Source organism: Pongo abelii, chromosome 1 (assembly GCF_028885655.2).
Source record: "Pongo abelii isolate AG06213 chromosome 1, NHGRI_mPonAbe1-v2.0_pri, whole genome shotgun sequence".
In the NCBI taxonomy this organism is placed as follows: domain Eukaryota; kingdom Metazoa; phylum Chordata; class Mammalia; order Primates; family Hominidae; genus Pongo; species Pongo abelii.
In genome coordinates this window covers 454,580-473,091 of record NC_071985.2, presented here as the reverse complement: position 1 = coordinate 473,091, position 18,512 = coordinate 454,580, and the positions used below count along the sequence as shown (strand labels likewise).

Sequence of the window (18,512 nt, the reverse complement as noted above, 5' to 3'; positions counted from 1 at the left end):
TCAAAATCCTGTTTTGCCAGAGGAATGGTAAAAAAGCAATCCTTTAGATCAATTATAATTAAAGGCCAATCTTTGGGAATCATGGCCAGAGAGGGCAGCCCAGGTTTGGAGAGGCCCCATGGGTTGAATTACCGCATTAACAGTTCTTAAGTCAGTTAGCATGCACCATCTGCCGGATTTTTTCTGAATTACAAACACTGGAGAATTCTAAAGAGAGAAAGTGGGTGAAACATGTCCTTTTTGAAATAGCTTTTTAACTATTTTATGTAGCACCCCCAACTTTTCCTTAGCAGCCACTGTTTGACCCATACAGGATGCTGCAGTGAGAGTCTGAATTGCTCCTTCACTGTAGTGAACCATAGGTTGGGCAATAATGAGTGCCATGAAGCCAAGTCACAGCGAGCCTAGTTTCAGGCCCCCTCCCCCAGCACTCACTCAGCTGAGGAGGAGGTGGCCATCATGGTTTTAGCCCCAATGGCCCCGATGATTCTGGATTTTTACTTTTAATCTTAATGTTTCAGGATATATTATCTCCTGTAATTGATTACAGTCAACATTTTGCATTGACCGAGCCATTACAGACTCTGCTGCATTTTTACAATCTGAACTTTCCATTCCTTTCCTGGATTTTGCCCCTGCCTCTTCTTCACAATCTATTACACAGCTTTGAGGGGCATCAGAAGCTGAAACACTATCTTCTATTTGAAACAGTTCTAAATTTGCTTTAATAATGGTCCAATCATTCCATACTGTAAGTGGGATGATTTTACCTTCCCTACTTTCTTGTTTTCTTTGCCAATTTTTTCCCAATGTTTTAAATCTAAAGTTCCCTGTTCTGGAAACCATGGGCAGAATTGTTCTATTATTTGAAATAGCGTAATTAGATTTTCTGTAGAGGCTTTAACTCCCCCTCTTCTAGAGAGAATTTTAATGAGGCTGAGATAAGAGGCATATTTACTTTGTTTGCCCCATTGTTACCCTGGGTTCCTCCGAGTGCACAGGCTTACCATAAGGCTGACTGTGGACGTACTCGGGAATCTCTCGTCAGTTGTCGTCAATGCTCAAGTTCTTAGCATACCTTCACCCTAGAGAAGGACACCCACGTTGGGTGCCATATGAAGGTGTGGCCTGCCCCTCCACACCTGTGGGTATATCTCATCAGGTGGGATGAGAGACTGAGAAAAGAAATAAGACACAGAGACAAAGTATAGAGAAAGAAAAGTGGGCCCAGGAGACTGGCACTCAGCATATGGAGGACCTGCACTGGCACTGGTCTCTGAGTTCCCTCAGTTTTTATTATTATTTTCATTATCTCAGCAAAAGGAATGTGGAAGGAGAGTAGAGTGATAATAAGGAGAAGGTCAGCAAAAAAACATGTGAGCAGAAGAATCTGTCATAATTAAGTTCAAGGGGAGGTACTACACCTAGATGTGCACGCAGACCAGATTTATGTTTCTCTCCACCCAAACATCTCAGTGGAGTAAAGAATAACAAGGCAGCATTGCTGCCAACATGTCTCACCTCCTGCCATAGGGCGGTTTTTTCTCCTATCTCAGAATTCAACAAATGTACAATTGGGCTTTATACCGAGACATTCAGTTCCCAGGGGCAGGCAGGAGACAGTGGCCTTCCTCTTTCTCAACTGCAAAAGGCTTTCCTCTTTTACTAATCTACCTCAGCACAGACCCTTCACAGGTGTCAGGCTGGGGGACAGTCAGGTCTTTCTCACCCCACGAGGCCATATTTCAGACTATCACATGGGGAGAAACCTTGGACAACACCCAGCTTTTCTGGGCAGAGGTCCCTGTGGCTTTCCGCAGTGCATTGTGCCCCTGGTTTATTGAGACTAGAGAATGGTGATGACTTTTACCAAGCATACTGCTTGTAAACATTTTGTTAACAAGGCATGTCCTGCACAGCCCTAGATCCCTTAAACCTTGATTCCATACAACACATGTTTTTGTGAGGTCAAGTTTGGGGCAAAGTGGCTGGGGCAAAGTTACAAATTAATAACATCTCAGCAAGCAATTGTTTAAGATACAGGTCAAAATGGAATCTCTTATGTCTTCCCTTTCTACACAGACACAGTAACAATCTGATCTCTCTCTCTTTTCCCTACAGCAGAGGAGGGTGGTTCTGCAAATTTCCAGTACTTGCTGATAAATGATGCTATCATCAGGAAATTTTATGAATTTGAATGATGACAACCTTACTATAAGATACAATTCTTTTGGCCTATAGTTGTGAATTCTTAGTTTGTTTTTTAAATTTGTTATATGTCATTTACGCAGTAAGATCCCCAGACCCATGGGACTTACTCAGGTTAGCACAATCAGCACACACAAAAGTGAGTACTCACTAAACACTCATTTCAAAGGGATGCATTACACTAACTCCAAACCTCTCCTTGGTGGCCTAGGTGAAACCTCATGGCCAACATCACCTGGATGGTCAGCCACACTGGATGGTCAGATTTCATCCTCATGGGACTCTTCAGACAATCCAAACATCCAGCTCTACTTTGTGTGGTCATTTTTGTGGTTTTCCTGATGGCATTGTCTGGAAATGCTGCCCTGATCCTTCTGATACACTGTGACACCCACCTCCACACCCCCATGTACTTTTTCATCAGTCAATTGTCTCTCATGGACATGGTGTACATTTCTGTCACTGTGCCCAAGATGATCCTGGACCAGGTCATGGGTGTGAATAAGATCTCAGCCCCTGAGTGTGGGATGCAGATGTTCCTCTATCTGACACTAGTAGGTTCAGAATTTTTCCTTCTAGCTGCCATGGCCTATGACCACTACATGGCCATCTGCCATCCTCTCCATTACCCTGTCCTCATGAACCGTAGGGTATGTCTCTTCCTGGCATCAGGCTGCTGGTTCCTGGGCTCAGTGGATGGCTTCACATTCACTGCCATCACCATGACCTTGCCCTTCTGCAGATCTCAGGAGATTCATCATTTCTTCTGTGAAGTTCCTGCTATATTGAAACTCTCCTGCTCAGACACCTCACTCTATGAGATTTTCATGTACTTGTGCTGTGTCCTCATGCTCCTCATCCCTGTAGTGATCATTACAAGCTCCTATTTACTCATCCTCCTCACCATCCACAGGATGAACTCAGCAGAGGGCCGGAAAAAGGCCTTTGCCACCTGCTCCTCCCACCTGACGGTGGTCATCCTCTTCTATGGGGCTGCCGTCTACACCTACATGCTCCCCAGCTCCTACCACACCCCTGAGAAGGACATGATGGTATCTGTCTTCTATACCATCCTCACTCCGGTGCTGAACCCTTTAATCTATAGTCGTAGGAATAAGGATGTCATGGGGGCTCTGACAAAAATGTTAACTGTGTGAGATTCGTCCTTTAGGAGAAATTATAAAGTAGAAAATTTGGATATAAAGATTTATTTTCCTTTTCTCTACCCATCAGATACTTAGGATTTTATCCCTGTTATTCCTTAGACTCTCATACAATGATGTCTCATCTCATATTCATCTCATTTTGAGGAATTCTTTCACTGTATAGAAACTCTATTTTACAGTCCTCCTCCACCCAAAATTCTTATACAATTGTGTCATACTAATGTAACATTTTTGGCAGTTGATAACTGCTCTAACTTTGTGAAAAAATATTCTTAACCTTAGGAAATAATATTTAGAGACAAAAAGGTCATGAGGTTTTCAAATGATGAGAGGGAAAGAGGGAGAGAGACAGAGAGGGGCAATGAAACAAACTGAGTAAAATGTTGGTGTCACAGGTGAGTATGGGTAAAGGGTATATAGGTATTAATTATACTATTTTTTAATGATAATTTTTTGTGAAGTTGAAATCATTTACAAATAATTAAATACCAGGCTTTTTTCCCTTTTTGAAAATATTCTCCTTTCTGCTTGGTGGCAGTGTGACATCTTAGAAATCATGCTCATTTCATTATGTCTAATCATTACTGAGAAAATCCAGTCATTGCCCCTTCTTCATTGAGGGCTACCTTTTCCTGCATGGTCCAATTCTGATGGCATCTAGTGGATTTACCTCTCTGAAATAATTAGTGCCATGTGGTGCATTGAGGATGTAGGGACCACATAAGGGACTGCAGAAAAAATATTACACCTGAGTGGAAGGAGTTTTAAGGAAGGTTACCTGCCCAGGGTGATTCCTGAGCTGAGATTTCAAACATGTAACTTACACAAACAAGCAGAGGGATGACATCATTCAATCCTTCATTTATTCGACAAACATTTTGTGCTATATTGTAATATTAAAAATAAGACTAAATTCAGAATAGCACATGGCTACTTTTTCCAAGGAATTTGAAAAATACATGTAGTTGTTTATGTAAACAAATGTAACAAAATAAATTGTTTTGATACTCATGTATGAAGGATACAGCTCATAAGGACACACTAATTCTATCTGTGACATCTGAGTTCAAACAAGGAGCTGAGAGAAGACTCTGGGGCTCAGTGCTGAATAGTGACTAGAAGTTACCCTCAGATAAGTGTGTGATAGTGGAGCCCAGGGTAACTTGCTCAGAGACACGCTGCAAGGGAAAAGGCACAGCATGAGCAAAGACAGGGCTGACCAAGCAAGAGAGATCAATGCCCAGTAGACCCGTCTTTCTTATTTCATGTTAGGCTTATTTCTTGTTATTGTGTGGCCCAGAGTTTTACAAACAATAGTGAAATGATCAGATTTGTATTTTAGAAATGTTATTTGTGTGGTAAGCAGTTGGAGATGTGCAAGACCAAAAACATAGAGACCAGGTAAATGAGAATGGTGATCTAAGTGATGATGATCTAAGTGGAGTCGACCATGCCTTTACCCTAGAATAGGCCGATAGGACATTTGAGGTGGGGTCTGCTGAACCTGTTACATAAAAGCACAAATGTGGTAGCTGCACACCTATAATTTCCTAATTGGCTATGTCCAACTTGTGAATAATCAAGTGGTTTCAAACGTCCAGATTTCTCTTTTCTCTCACCACACCCAATTATTTTATGACTCTAACATAAAGATTCTGTAGTGTTTTGGAAAAAAACATGAGAGAACTAGTTTTCAGTATTTTTTCTGAACTCAGACAATATAAAATGCATACTCTAACTTTGTATGAATTAGAGCATGTGTCAACTCTCAGTTTGCTGGATTATAATTAGACATATTTGGTTATCTTTAAAACTTCTTTGTAACAGGAAATAAAATATAGCAAAATTTCATGAAAAGTGATTTTTGTAGAGTTTTATTGTGCTCTAAGTTGTTAGCCACCTAAAATAACCTGTTATAATATTTTTGGTAAGTCTCGTGGTAACTACAAAGCAAAAACCTGTACTAGATATACAAAATTTTTTTAAAAGAATCAACACATACCACTAGAAAAAACATCACTTAACCATAAAAGAAGATAGTAAGAATGGAAGAAAAGAATGAACTCTCTATAAATCAACTAGAATACAATTAACAAAATTGTAGTATTAAGTCCCTATGTATCAAAAATTATCTTGAATGTGAATGTATTAAATTATCCAATCAAGAGACATCTGGTGGCAGAATGAATAAAAAATGCCACCTACAACAGGTTACTTTAACCTGCAAGGACATATGCAGACGAAGTGAAGTAGGATATCCCATGCAAGTCGTAACCAGATAAGAGCAGGAGTAGCTATGCTTATATCAGATAAAATAGACTTAAGTCCAGAACTGTAGAAAGAAACAAAGAAGATCATATATAATGATTAAAAAAATTCAACCGAAAGTATATAATAATTGTGACTATATATGCACTAAACATTAGAGCACCTAAATATATAAAGTAACTATTAATAGATCTAAGGGGAGAGATAGCAACAAAATAATACTAAGAAACTTCAACACCCCACTTTCAGCAGTGGAAAGATTATCCAGACAGGAAGTCAACAATGAAATAACAGCTTGAAATTGCACTCCAGGGCAATGGACGTAAAAAGCATATGCAAAACATTTTATTCAGTAGCTGGAGAATACACATTATACTTGATTGCACATGAAACATTTTCTAGGTTAGATCACATGTTTGACTGTAGAAAAGACTTAAGATCAAAATATCAAGCATCTTTTCTGATCACAGCAGTTTAAACTGTAAATGAATGAAAGAATTCTGATACTTTACAAATAAATGGTGATTAAACAATATGCTCCTAAACAATAGGTGGGTCAACGAAAAAATTAAAAGGGAAAATAAAAAGTTGCTTGAGACAAATGAAAATTGAAAACTCAACATAGAAAAACCTACAGGACACAGCAATAGCAGTTCAAAGAGGAAGTTTATAGCAATGAAGGGCTACATCAATAAAGACCTCAAATAAGAAAAGGTGTAATATTGTACCTCAATTAACTAGAAAAAAAGAATAAACCCAAAATTAGTAGATAATAATGATCAGAGAAGAAACACAATAAATGATAAAAACAGTGCGAAACATCATATAAGAGTTGTGTTGTGAAAAAACAAAATTAACAGAAGTTTCAAGTAAATTAGAAATTTTAAAAGGAAACGTTACAACTGATGCTACAGAAATACAAAAGATTATGAAAGTATAATTCCATGCCAAAAATGAGATAAACTGGAAGATATAAATTCATATGTAAAACCTATCAAGATTGAATTATAAATAGTAAATCTAAGCAAACCAATAATAATGAATAATGCAATGAAGGTAGTAATAAGTCTCCCGCCAAAAAGATAAAAAGCAGCCCAGGACAATATGGACTCATTGCAAAATTCTATCAAAAATGTAAAGAACTAATACCAATTCTTCTCAAACACTTCCAAAGGATCGAAATGGGAATACTTCCAAATTCATTTTACAAGGCTAGAATTACCCTAATACCAAAGCCAGAGAAGGACACAGGAACAAAAAAAGGAACTGCAGGTCAATATCCTTTGGGAACATGAATCTACAATTCCTCAAAAAATGCTAGCAAACTGAATTTAAAAGCACATTTCAAAAAGCATTCACCATGATGAAATGGGATTCATCCCAGGGATGCAAGGATGCTTCAACAGAGGCAAATTAATAAACATCACATAGCACATTAACAGAATGATAAAATTGTATGATTATTTAAGTAGATGAAGAAAAGCATTTGACAAAATTCCAAAACTCTCAACAAATTAGGTATACAAGAAATGTATCTCAACATAATAAAGGCCATATATAATAAACCTACAGCTTTCTCCCAAATACCAGGCCACAGACAGGATGAAATATTTTAAATAAACATTAAAATAAATAAGTCCATATTGGTCATTAAATTGAGCATTTTACTTTTTATTGTATGAATTCAAGATGTACAACATGTTTTGATATAGATATCCATAGTGAAATAATTACCACAAGCTAGCCATTTAACACATCCATCGCTGTCTGCAGTTTACTTTTTTGTGATAAAAACACATATAATCTAGTTATTCTCTTAGCAAATTTGTAATATATAATAAAATATAACTATAGTCCTTCTGTTGTACATTAGATCTCTAAATATCTTTATCTCACATAACTGTAATTTTGTCTTCTTTTACCGACATTATCCCAATTTCTCTACTTCCCTGACTCTGGTAACTGCCCTTCAACTCCCTATTTATCTTACTCAATTTCCTTTTATTTTACATATAAATGAGCTCATGCTGCGTTTTTCTTTCTGTGACTGACTTATTTCACTTAGCATATTGTACTCCATACTTTAAAATTTATTAAGCTTAAAGAATTAAACAAGTAAACTCTAGTTGCCTAAGAAGTTAATGTATCCAGAAATATAAATTTCTGAACAATCATGGAAAATGTGTTACAACTGTATCTTTTTTCAAGTAGGTCTTATAAATATTTTCTATATTAATACTGACTATGTGCTCGTTTGGTTGTCATTCTATTCTGAGTTTTTAACCCTCTTATTTAACCCAATCTCTCCTCAAAAATGGATAAATGCATTGACTCAAGAAACATTTATTTTTGAGCATCTGTTTTGGAAATAGGTTCTATATTTTAGGCATTGGAAAGACACTAGTGATAAAAATGGTAAAATGCTTTATCTCCTGGATCTTACATTCTATGGTAGAGAAGAGATAATAATCGCAAAAAAACTATGAGGAATGATAAACATTATAAAGAAGAGTAAAACAGGGTATGTAGGAGATAATTACTGTTTTATATTCACTGCTCAGAGATGTCTTCTCTGATAATCAAGATAGCAGAGAAGAGACCTAAATCAGTTGAAGAAATGAGTCACAATGTATCGGAAAAGAGACCACCAGGCAGAGAGAATAGTAAACTTTTTTTCTTAAGTGTATTAAATGCATTGTTTATTGATATACCCCGTTAGTTAAATCATATTCCCCCACACTTTGTTACCTTTATTTTAATTTCCATTTTTAAATTTTTATTTGTGATGAACAAATAAAATTGTATATATCTATCATGTACAATGTGATATTTTAAAATATGTATATTGTGTGGAATGGGTAAATTGAGGTAATTAACATGCATCACCTCATATACTTACAATTCTTTGCAGTAAGAAGACAAAATCTACTCTTTGCCTTTATTTCAAAATTATTTCATTGTGTGGTATTTAATATTTTCTATTTAACAAAATTTGTATATTCTATTATGTACAAATACCTATACATAAAACATATAAGACTAAAACATCCTTAATTTACCTCTTTACACAGTATCTACTAGTTTCCTAGCATAAGGAAGAACAGAAAATATTTTAGAAGATACGTCTATTCTCCTTTCCTGTATCATTCAATTGTAGCCAATATGTTTACCCTAGTGCTTATTAGTATTTCTTTACAGTGCTTTTATATTTTCTCCATCATCTTTATTATTGTACAATCACTCACAAGCCACAGAGCAGCCATTCAGCTTCTTCTCCATCACTCTCCTTAAGTGCTCTCCTGACTGAGGGTGATTCCCATTTCACATCTTTCTGTTGGCCGATCGTCATCTCTTTTTAATGGGTCATCAGTTCTCTGAATCGTCATATTTCTGTCTTAAAATGTTTTCTCATTTATAAAACTACTTTATTAAGGATTTGGGGTTGTAGAGTATTTGAAATTTATATCAGTATTTATCTCTGATTTAAGGCAATAATTTTGGGGTGGATTTAGTTTTTTCTATAGTATTTTTAGAAAGATGTTGCATTTTCTAATTTCATTTTTAAGCATTTGATTTGCCTTTCCAGCTGTTACCAGGTGGATTGCATGGGGCTGCAGGCATTGGGGAATCTTTTCTTGTTTCTCAAGCCCTACAGCTCTGTTGTACGCATTCCTGCTGTCTTCTCCATGTTCATTTCTTACCACCTCCCTACTCCTGGTTATGCCTGGGATGGTGACCCCCTTAGTTTAGGCAAGATTGTCCTGTTATCTCCACCACTTCTTTCCCAGGTATACTCTCTGCATCTTTCTCTTCAATAACCCTAGGATTGCTACCTGGCCTCCATGTTCATCAGGCTTGGGTATAGCAGTTTACACTTATGAGAGACCCCTCTCCTTCTTGGGAAATAATATTTCCTGGTATTTTTTATTATTACCACCACCAGTGACCTTGACTGGGTCTCTTCCCTGCAGGACTTCCTGCTTCCAATATGGAGTTTCTGTACCAATTCTGATGAGCATCAGTGACTTTCTTCCCCTTCCTTACATGTAATTTATAGTTGATGGATTGCCTTTGTTTCCTGATTTCAGTGAAGGAATCATTTGTGCTTTTTTCATTTGTTTTTGTCTTGGATGTTTATTATATAGTTGGAGAATTAAAGTAGGATAAAAAGATTGGAAGACTATCTAAAAGTTTGTATCAGCAACTAGGACTCCTTTATGTATGTTTGAACAGTTTTTTTCTGTTTGCTTTTGTGAGAAATCAGATGAATTTGATGTGCAAAGTGTTATTAGTTAGGGTGCCTCAATAGAGGCCCGGGAAACATTGGAACACCAAAATGGATGGAGCAAACATGAGCAGAACAGAAAAAAGAAACAGCAATATGATAATATTAGGGGATTATAATACCCCACTCTCAACACTCATAAACAACAAATGGACCCAAAAATAAAATTTAAAAATATCTTGAGACAAAAATGGGCAAATAACATACCAAATTATGGGGTACAGCAAAAGTAGTTCTGATAGCTACCGAGACAGAGAGAGAAATGATCCCAAATAAGCAACCTAACTTGGCACTCTAGGAATTAGAAGAAAAAAGCCAAAAGTTAGAAGAAAGAAGAAAGTTATAAAGGTTAGAGCAGAATTAAACAGAGACAAGAAAGACAAAAGATCAGTAACATGAGGAGTTGGTTCTGTAAAAACGTGAGGAAAATTGGCAAACCTTTAGGTAGACAAACCAAGAAAACTAATAGAAATGACTCAAATAAAACTATAAGTAAAACAGGAGAAATTACAGTCAATACCACCAAGATAGAAAGGGTCATAAGAGACTACCATGACCAATTATGTCAGCAAATTGGGTAACATAGAAGAAATGGATAAATTCTTAGACATATGTCCTGAAGAAAGAATAAAACTGAACAAGTGAATAACTAGTACAGAGATTGAATCACCAATAATAATAATAAACTTTCCTTAAAAGTTCAGGACTTGATGCTTTTACTGGTGATTGCTACCAAATATCTAAAGACAGATTAATGCTATTCTCAAACTTTTCCAAACAATTAAAAAGGGTACACTTTCAAATGCATTTTTAGATGCATTACCCTAACACCAATGTCAGACAAGGACGGTATAAGAAAATTGCAGGCCAATTTTTTTCATGATCATGCATGTAAAGATGCTCAACACTAGCAAACTGAATTCAATACGTTCAAAAGATCATTTCCTTGAATGTTTTCTTTCTTGTGAAATTCCTCATTTTGCTACCAAATGTCATTTTTCCTTATATTTTATTTTTTCACTAATCACATTTAATTTTAAATTTTCCAACTAAAAAAATCTGTGGGTTTAATAAACATATTTTTAATTAACATTTAAAATAAGCACAAGTTTGTAAACTGTGTATTTTCTGTCCATTAGATTCTGGTTATGAGTATTGGGTCAATTGCATAGAAAGCTTTTTTATTTTTTTCCAGAAGTAATCTCAGGACCTTAAATCTCCACTGAAACTCTCGAAGTTTAATTGGTCAGCTGGGATTGTAGTCCCTGGGGTGTTGACAGCATAAATAAGCCATACCTTAAGTCTAGACAATTTATCCCTGTAGGGAGTCCCTCTTCTCCTCTGTTCTCTTTCAGAACTACTTTATTAGTTTAGGTTCAGTGTATGTAGCATATGGTGACTTTATGGGTTTCAGTTTTCTGAACCGCAAATATGCAAAAATATAGAAAAAGACCAAGCATCCCACCTTCAGTGTGTCACTAAGGGAGCATCTCTTCCTCTTTCTCCCCTAATAAGTTGTATATTATTTTCTCAGTATTTTAATTGTTTGCTATTTATATTATCTGAGATTTGTCATTGGAATCACACAAATATTAAACCAGGAAACATCACCCAGGAAGAAATTGAGATCACTCACAATATCAGGTATTCTAAAACGTGTTATATGAAAATTGTAATAATTTAAAGCATGAATCACAAATCTTGCAGGTAGAAATGTCAACATATTTAATTTTTTTTAAGGAAGAGCAACTTGGATGAATATATGGATGTAAACTTGCTGATCAACTACAGCCAAAAATTACATTGTAATTTTAACGTGTCCCTAAACTTGACCCATTACCAATCCTGATAAGTCTGTGCTTATGATTATGTAGATTTTCAAAGGATTGAAATGTAGTTGCCTTTTCTAAATCTTGACTAGCTTGTCTGACAAGGTAGGATCATGTCAAGTAGATTGGACTCAGATGATCCCTTTAAAGAGCAGTCTTTGGCAAACACTAATCCTAGAAACTCATATGATTTTGTTCTTGATGAATCTTACTTATTATAAATTTTTTTAAAAACCAGGAAAGGAAACATAATGTTAAAACCACTCATTTGTGTCCATTCACATTATACTATAGAGAAGACTGATTTTTTTTTTCAGGTGATTATTGTAGCAAAACATTTTAAGTTTTATTGAGATCATTTGTCATGTCTAAATTTGTTCATTGTAATGTATCCTGAGCTTAATTCAGTGCCTGGCTCATGATAAATTTTATTTATTGTGGTGAGAGCAGTTAACATGAAATTTACCCTCTTAACACACTTTTTCAGTGCACGGTTCAGTATTGTGAACTACAGGCACGATGCTGCACAGCCGATCTCCAGGACTTCTTCATCTTGTGTAACTGAAACCTTATACCCATTGTACGATAGATCAAGAGAAGACATACGTGATATACGGCACAAGACCTATAGAACAGGCAGGGAAAACTTCCGGCATCAGAAAACCTGTTCATTGCTGAGTTCATTATATTCACCTCCTTACACCACAATGCTAACCCATGAATCTAACTGGCTGTGACAAAACTGTCTTTCATAAACCTACAGACTTTAAGATTTATGGAAAAAGAAAGGCCTGTGGTATCCTAGAATTCAAACATCCACTCTTGGATCATCATTACCACTTAGCTGAGCTTTGCATTGAATTCCAGATAAAGAATATCAAACTCAAGGATATAGCAGCTCTTGAATAATGGGAAAGATAAATGAAGTGTTTGGGAAGTAGAAAGATAATCATGAAGTTCAGTCATTAAAGTCTTGCCCTGAACAAATGCCATGCATGGACTTCATAAAAACATAAAATAGGTATAAATAAAAAACGTTTATTTTGGGAAATTATATTTAAATCAAAATCAAAAATATGCTCATCTGAAAGACAACAGAAAATGCAGTCACCAAGGGAAATAAAACTAGTTACCAAAACAAAATGTAAACAAAATAAAACTTACATAAACATATACATTCATGCATTCAAAAGTTACATAGAATTTTATTTAGCCATATCTCAGTATTTGGAATTTTGCAAACACCAAGAGTCGCAATAATAATACATAATCTTTGTCTCTCACTCTGTTATTTTTTTTCCTCAAGCTTGGGAAAGACAATGTGTTGAGTGGATAGAGAGTGTGATTTTGGGGATCGGGATGAGACAGTTCTGCTTAAGGCAACTTCTCTTAGGATGGCAGGAGGTAGCAAGAGAAGAAAGGGCAGAATAACCATTACAGTTTACACCATATTTATAGCTATACTGTTTTAATATCATATGAAGTAATTAGTTTCAATTACTTTTTAATAACAGATATATATAAAAATATATTTAAAATGGTTATCTAAAAGTTTAAGAAATTAAAAATCTTTAGTCTTAGAAATCATCTAGAAATTTAAATTTCTGAATTATAGGTAAATGTGTGTTATTATTTTCTTTTTTCAAATAAACCTTACAAATATTTTCAATATTGATATTGTTTCATTTTAAATGTGCCACAAAGATGATGCTGTCATTTCATTGTCATTCTAGCAGTAAGTATTCTGAGTCCTTAGCACTCTGTTTGACCCAGCCCTCTCCTTCCAGGAAACGACTAAATATACTCATTCAGAGCATATTTATTTTTGAGCATCTACTTTGGGGCTACCACTGCGTTAGGCTTTCAGCAGACACCAGTGATAAAAATGAGCAAAATGTCTCATCTTATTAATATGACATTATATTATAGAAAAGAGAAATAATTATAATATGTTGAAGATTGTTAATTTCATGAAGAAAAATAAGGATAAGGGACAGATCAGTCCTTTTTTTAATTCATTGGTCATTGAAATATTTTCTGATAACCGAATAGCAAAGAAGAGACCTAAAAGAACTGAAAAAATGGGTTCTAGCATATCTGGGGAAAAAGACTCAAGGCAGAGGGAATCGTCATCTTTTTCCTTTAGTAAGTGTGTTAATCCCATTGATGTTCATCGATATGCCCATTAAGTTTAATCGCATTTTTTCACGTTTTGTTTTATGTCATATTCCCTCTTTTTAAAAAAAAAAATTCTTTCATTAAGTGGTCTATTTTTTCCATTTAATAAAATTTTTATATTTTTTCTATTACCTTTATGCCAATACTTTTATAAAGTATAGAAATATTTTTATGAAGAGTAAACCTGTCATCTTTCCATTTACACAATGTCTATTGATTCCCTAGCATACGTAAGAATACAATAGCTTTCTCTCTTCTTTTTTTCCTTTAACATCCAAATTTAGTCAATATTTTTTAGTTTATTACTATATCTTTATGCTTCATGCTTCACTACTTATCAACTTTAAGTATTATTTTATTGCTACACAAACTATGAAGCAACCATTTGGCTTATTTTTCATCATTTTCTTCAAATTCTTTCCTGGGTCAAGCTAATTTCCATTTCACATCTTTGTGTTATCTGACAAATTATGTCAATTATCAAGTCTCTGCTTTCTAGTATCTCTGCCTCATGACGGTCTCTCATTGTTAAAATTGCTTATCAAGGATTTTTTCTTTGTAAATTAAGTATGATACTGTATCATGAGTTCTGCTACATAGCAATAATTTTTGGGTGGATATATTTATTCTGCTAAGAAGTTAGCTACTTATTTTTTTGTGAATATTGTTGGAAGGAAACCAAATTTCCATATCTTATTTTTAAGATTTAATTTGCTTTTTCAGTTATTACTGGGTGAATTCCATGAATTTACAGACACTGGGGAGTCTTGGCAGGTTTCTCAGGCCTCGTCAGACTCATTCCTGCCTTCTCCGTGTCCTCCGTGTCCTATTCTCTATCCCAACCCGTCACCATGGGCGGGCCTGGCATGGTGATCAGTGTAAATTAGGCTGCCTTGTTAGCTCCAGCACCTCCTCCCCATGTGGTCTGTCTTTCCATTTTCTCTTTTGATTGCTTCCTGTCTCCTTGTCTGTCATAATTGTGTACAGCAGTTCATGCTGATGCGACGACATTCTTCACCTAGGAAAAGATGTTTCCTGATATTTTTGAGCACTGCCACCACCAGTAACTGAATCCCGTTTTTCTTCCCTGCGGGGTCTCCTGGTCCAGATCTTGGTTTTCTGCACCAATTCTGACGTGTCTCTTTCTGCCTTACATGTGATCTGTAGTTGGAGGGTTTTCTTTCCCTGATTTCATTGAAATAGTCACTTGTACATTCTTATTCATTGTCTTGAAAGCTTAGTATACATTTTAAGAATAAAAGTAGAAAGATTAAGATGAATAGTATAGCTAAAGATATATACCAGCATCAGAAGCTTACTTTTTATATTTGATGAGTTTTGTTCTGTTTGCCTGTGAATAATGGTTTGAGGAAGGCAAAGGTTGCAAGGGGTTATTGGTTAGAAGTCTCTCACAGAGGTCCAGGCAGAAAACGGTGTGTGCTAAGATAAAGAGGTAGTGGAAGAGGCGAGGAGAGACACCAGCAAACACACACACATGCATATGCGTGTAACTGCATACAGTTGATAGGAGATTAGTTAAAATCATGCTATTTTCTCAGGACATGATTAGTTAGCTGGTGCATCCATTATTTAGCCTGTACATTGTAACTGTTGTCTATTCTCAACTTTATTAGCAAAAATAGTAACATAGGGAATGAACAAAGTGCTTTGAGGATCAAATTTTTTTTTGTCTTTTCCCTAAATAATTCTAGCTCAAATAAAGATTGTTTTACACAATTCCTGATCACAGAGGGTTTTTGTATAGCTTCATTCTCTTAAGGAAAAGAAAGTCTTAAATTCCACAACTTCTGACCTCAGAGAAATCTACATGTAGTTACAGAAATAAGGCAATCTCCTAATTGCCTCCTAATTGTATCGTGTACACACACACACACACACACACACACACATAAACATATTGGAAAGTTACAAAAAGTTGTAATTAGAGTGTAAGTTGCCTATTAGCTTAATATTTGTTCAGTTTCTCTTTTTCCCCTGCTACTAAACTTACATACAATTAAAAAATCTGATTTGGCATCATCTTTTGTGACTTCAGAAGGTAGGGAAGCACTTTGTGCTCCACACGCAGCTGTGTGTAATTTTCCTTAGTTGTCTTTTTCACTTTTAAAAACTAATTTTGCAAAAGCGTTCCTATTTCTCCACATCCTCTCCAGCATCTGTTGTTTCCTGACTTTTTAATGATTGCCGTTCTAACTGGTGTGAGATGGTATCTCATTGTGGTTTTCATTTGCATTCCTCTGATGATGACCAGTGATGATGTGCGTTTCTTCATGTTTGTTAGCTGCATGAATGTCTTCTTTTGAGAAGTGTCTGTTCATATCCTTCACCCACTTTTTGAGGGGGTTGTTTTTTTCTTGTAAATTTAAGTTCTTTGTAGATTCTGGATACTAGACCTTTGTCAGACAGATAGATTGCAAAATTTTTCTCCCATTCTATAGGTTGCCCGTTCACTCTGATAAGTTTCTTTTTCTGCACAGAAGCTCTTTAGTTTAATTGGATCCCATTTGTCAATTTTGGCTTTTGTTGCCATTGCTTTTGGTGTTTGAGTCATGAAGTCTTTACCCATGTCTATGTCCTGAATGGTATTGCCTAGGTTTTCTTCTAGGGTTTTTATTGTTTTAGGTCTAAAATTTAAGTCTTTAATCTATCTTGAGTTAATTTTTGTGTAAGATGTAAGGAAGGGGTCCAATTTCAGTTTTCTGCATATGGCTAGCCAGTTTTCCCAACACCATTTATTAAACAGGGAATTTTTTTCCCATTGCTTGTTTTTGTCAGGTTGGCAAAGATCTGATGGTTGTAGATGTGTGGTGGTATTTCTGAGGCCTGTGTTCTGTTCCATTGGTCTATATCTCTGTTTTGGTACCAGTACCATGCTGTTTTGGTTACTGTAGCCTTGTAGTATAGTTTGAAGTCAGGTAGTGTGATGCCTCCAGCTTTGTCCTTTTTGCTTAGGATTGTCTTGGCTCTACAGGCTCTTTTTTGGTTCCACATTAAATTTAAAGTAGTTTTTTCTAATTCTGTGAAGAAAGTCAAGGTAGCTTGATGGGGATAGCATTGAATCTATAACTTACTTTGGGCAGTGTGGCATATATATCCAAAGGATTATAAATCATTCTATAAAGACACATGGACACATATGTTTATTGTGGCACCATTCACAACAGCAAAGACTTGGAACCAACCTAAATGCCCATCAATGATAGACTGGATAAAGAAAGTGTGGCACATATACACCATGGAATACCATGCAGCCATAGAAATGGATGAGTTCATGTCCTTTGCAGGGACATGGATGAAAGTAGAAACCATCATTTTCAGCAAACTAACACAAGAACAGAAAAGCAAATGGTGCATGTTCTCATTCATAAATGGAAGTTGAACAATAAGAACACATGGACACAGGGAGGGGAACATCACACACCAGGGCCTGTTGGTGGGTTGGGGGACTAGGAAGGAGGTATAGCATTAGGAGAAATACCTAATGTAGATGACACTTTGATGGCTGCAGGAAGCCACCATGGCACATGTATACCTGTGTAACAAATCTGCACATTCTGCACATGTACCCTAGAATTTAAAGTATAATTAAAAAAGAAAAATTAATTTTGCTTTGGCTTTCGATGTAATTCTACTTAAACTATTATACATATACAGTAACATATACACACATTTCATTTTACAAATTCTCCATTTTATTTTGACTTGGCATTTGATAATATCACTTTGATAGTAGCTTGTGAATATTAGTCAAGATTTGTATAGAGGTTGGGTACAGTGACTCATGCCTGTAACCCCAGCACTTTTGGAGACTGAGTCAGGTGGATCACTTAAGGTCAGTTGTTCAAGAGCACCCTAGCCAACATAGTGAAACACCATCTCTACTAAAAATACAAAAATTAGACTGGGCACAGTGGCTCACACCTGTAATCCCAGCACTTTGGGAGGCCGAGGCAGGTAGGTCACCTGAGGTCAGGAGTTCCAGACCAGCCTGGCCATCATGGTGAATCCCCATCTCTACTAAAAAAAAAAAATATATATATATATATATATATACACACAAAAATTAGCTGGGCGTGGGGCCTATGCCTGTAATCCCAGCTACTTGGGAGGCTAAGGCAGGAGAATTGCTTGAACACGGGAGGTGAAGTTTGCAGTGAGCAGAGATTGTGCCACTGCACTCCACCCTGGGAGACAGAGTGAGATTCCATCTCAAAAAAAAAAAAAAAAAAAAAAAGTACAAAAATTAGCTGGGCATGGTGGCACACGCCTGTAGTCTCAGCTACTCTTGAGGCCGAGGCAAGAGAATTACTTGAACCCAGAAAGCAGAGGTTGAAGGGAACAGAGATCATGCCACTGCACTCTAGTCCAGGCAACAGAGCAAGACTCCATCTCAAAAAATATTTATATAAATATAAAATATTTGCATCCAAAGGACATTGGGTCAATTGCTTTACTACATCTGCATAAATACATCATTTGAACATGTAAATCTATCAGTGTAAAAATGGGCAAAGTGCAAGAATATACAAAGAGTGAATAAATACAAATATCAAATAA

The 18,512-nt window shown here is 36.0% G+C and overlaps 1 protein-coding gene across 1 annotated transcript; it reads left to right on the top strand.

The window, feature by feature from the left end:
- The first annotated feature begins 2,429 nt into the window (after positions 1 to 2,429).
- LOC100454549 (olfactory receptor 2T4-like) lies at positions 2,430 to 4,940 on the top strand. Its single transcript, XM_002832508.4, has one exon. It carries the CDS (start codon positions 2,430 to 2,432, stop codon positions 3,363 to 3,365), a length of 936 nt encoding a protein of 311 aa, XP_002832554.3. The 3' UTR covers positions 3,366 to 4,940.
- The last annotated feature ends 13,572 nt before the right edge of the window (positions 4,941 to 18,512 follow it).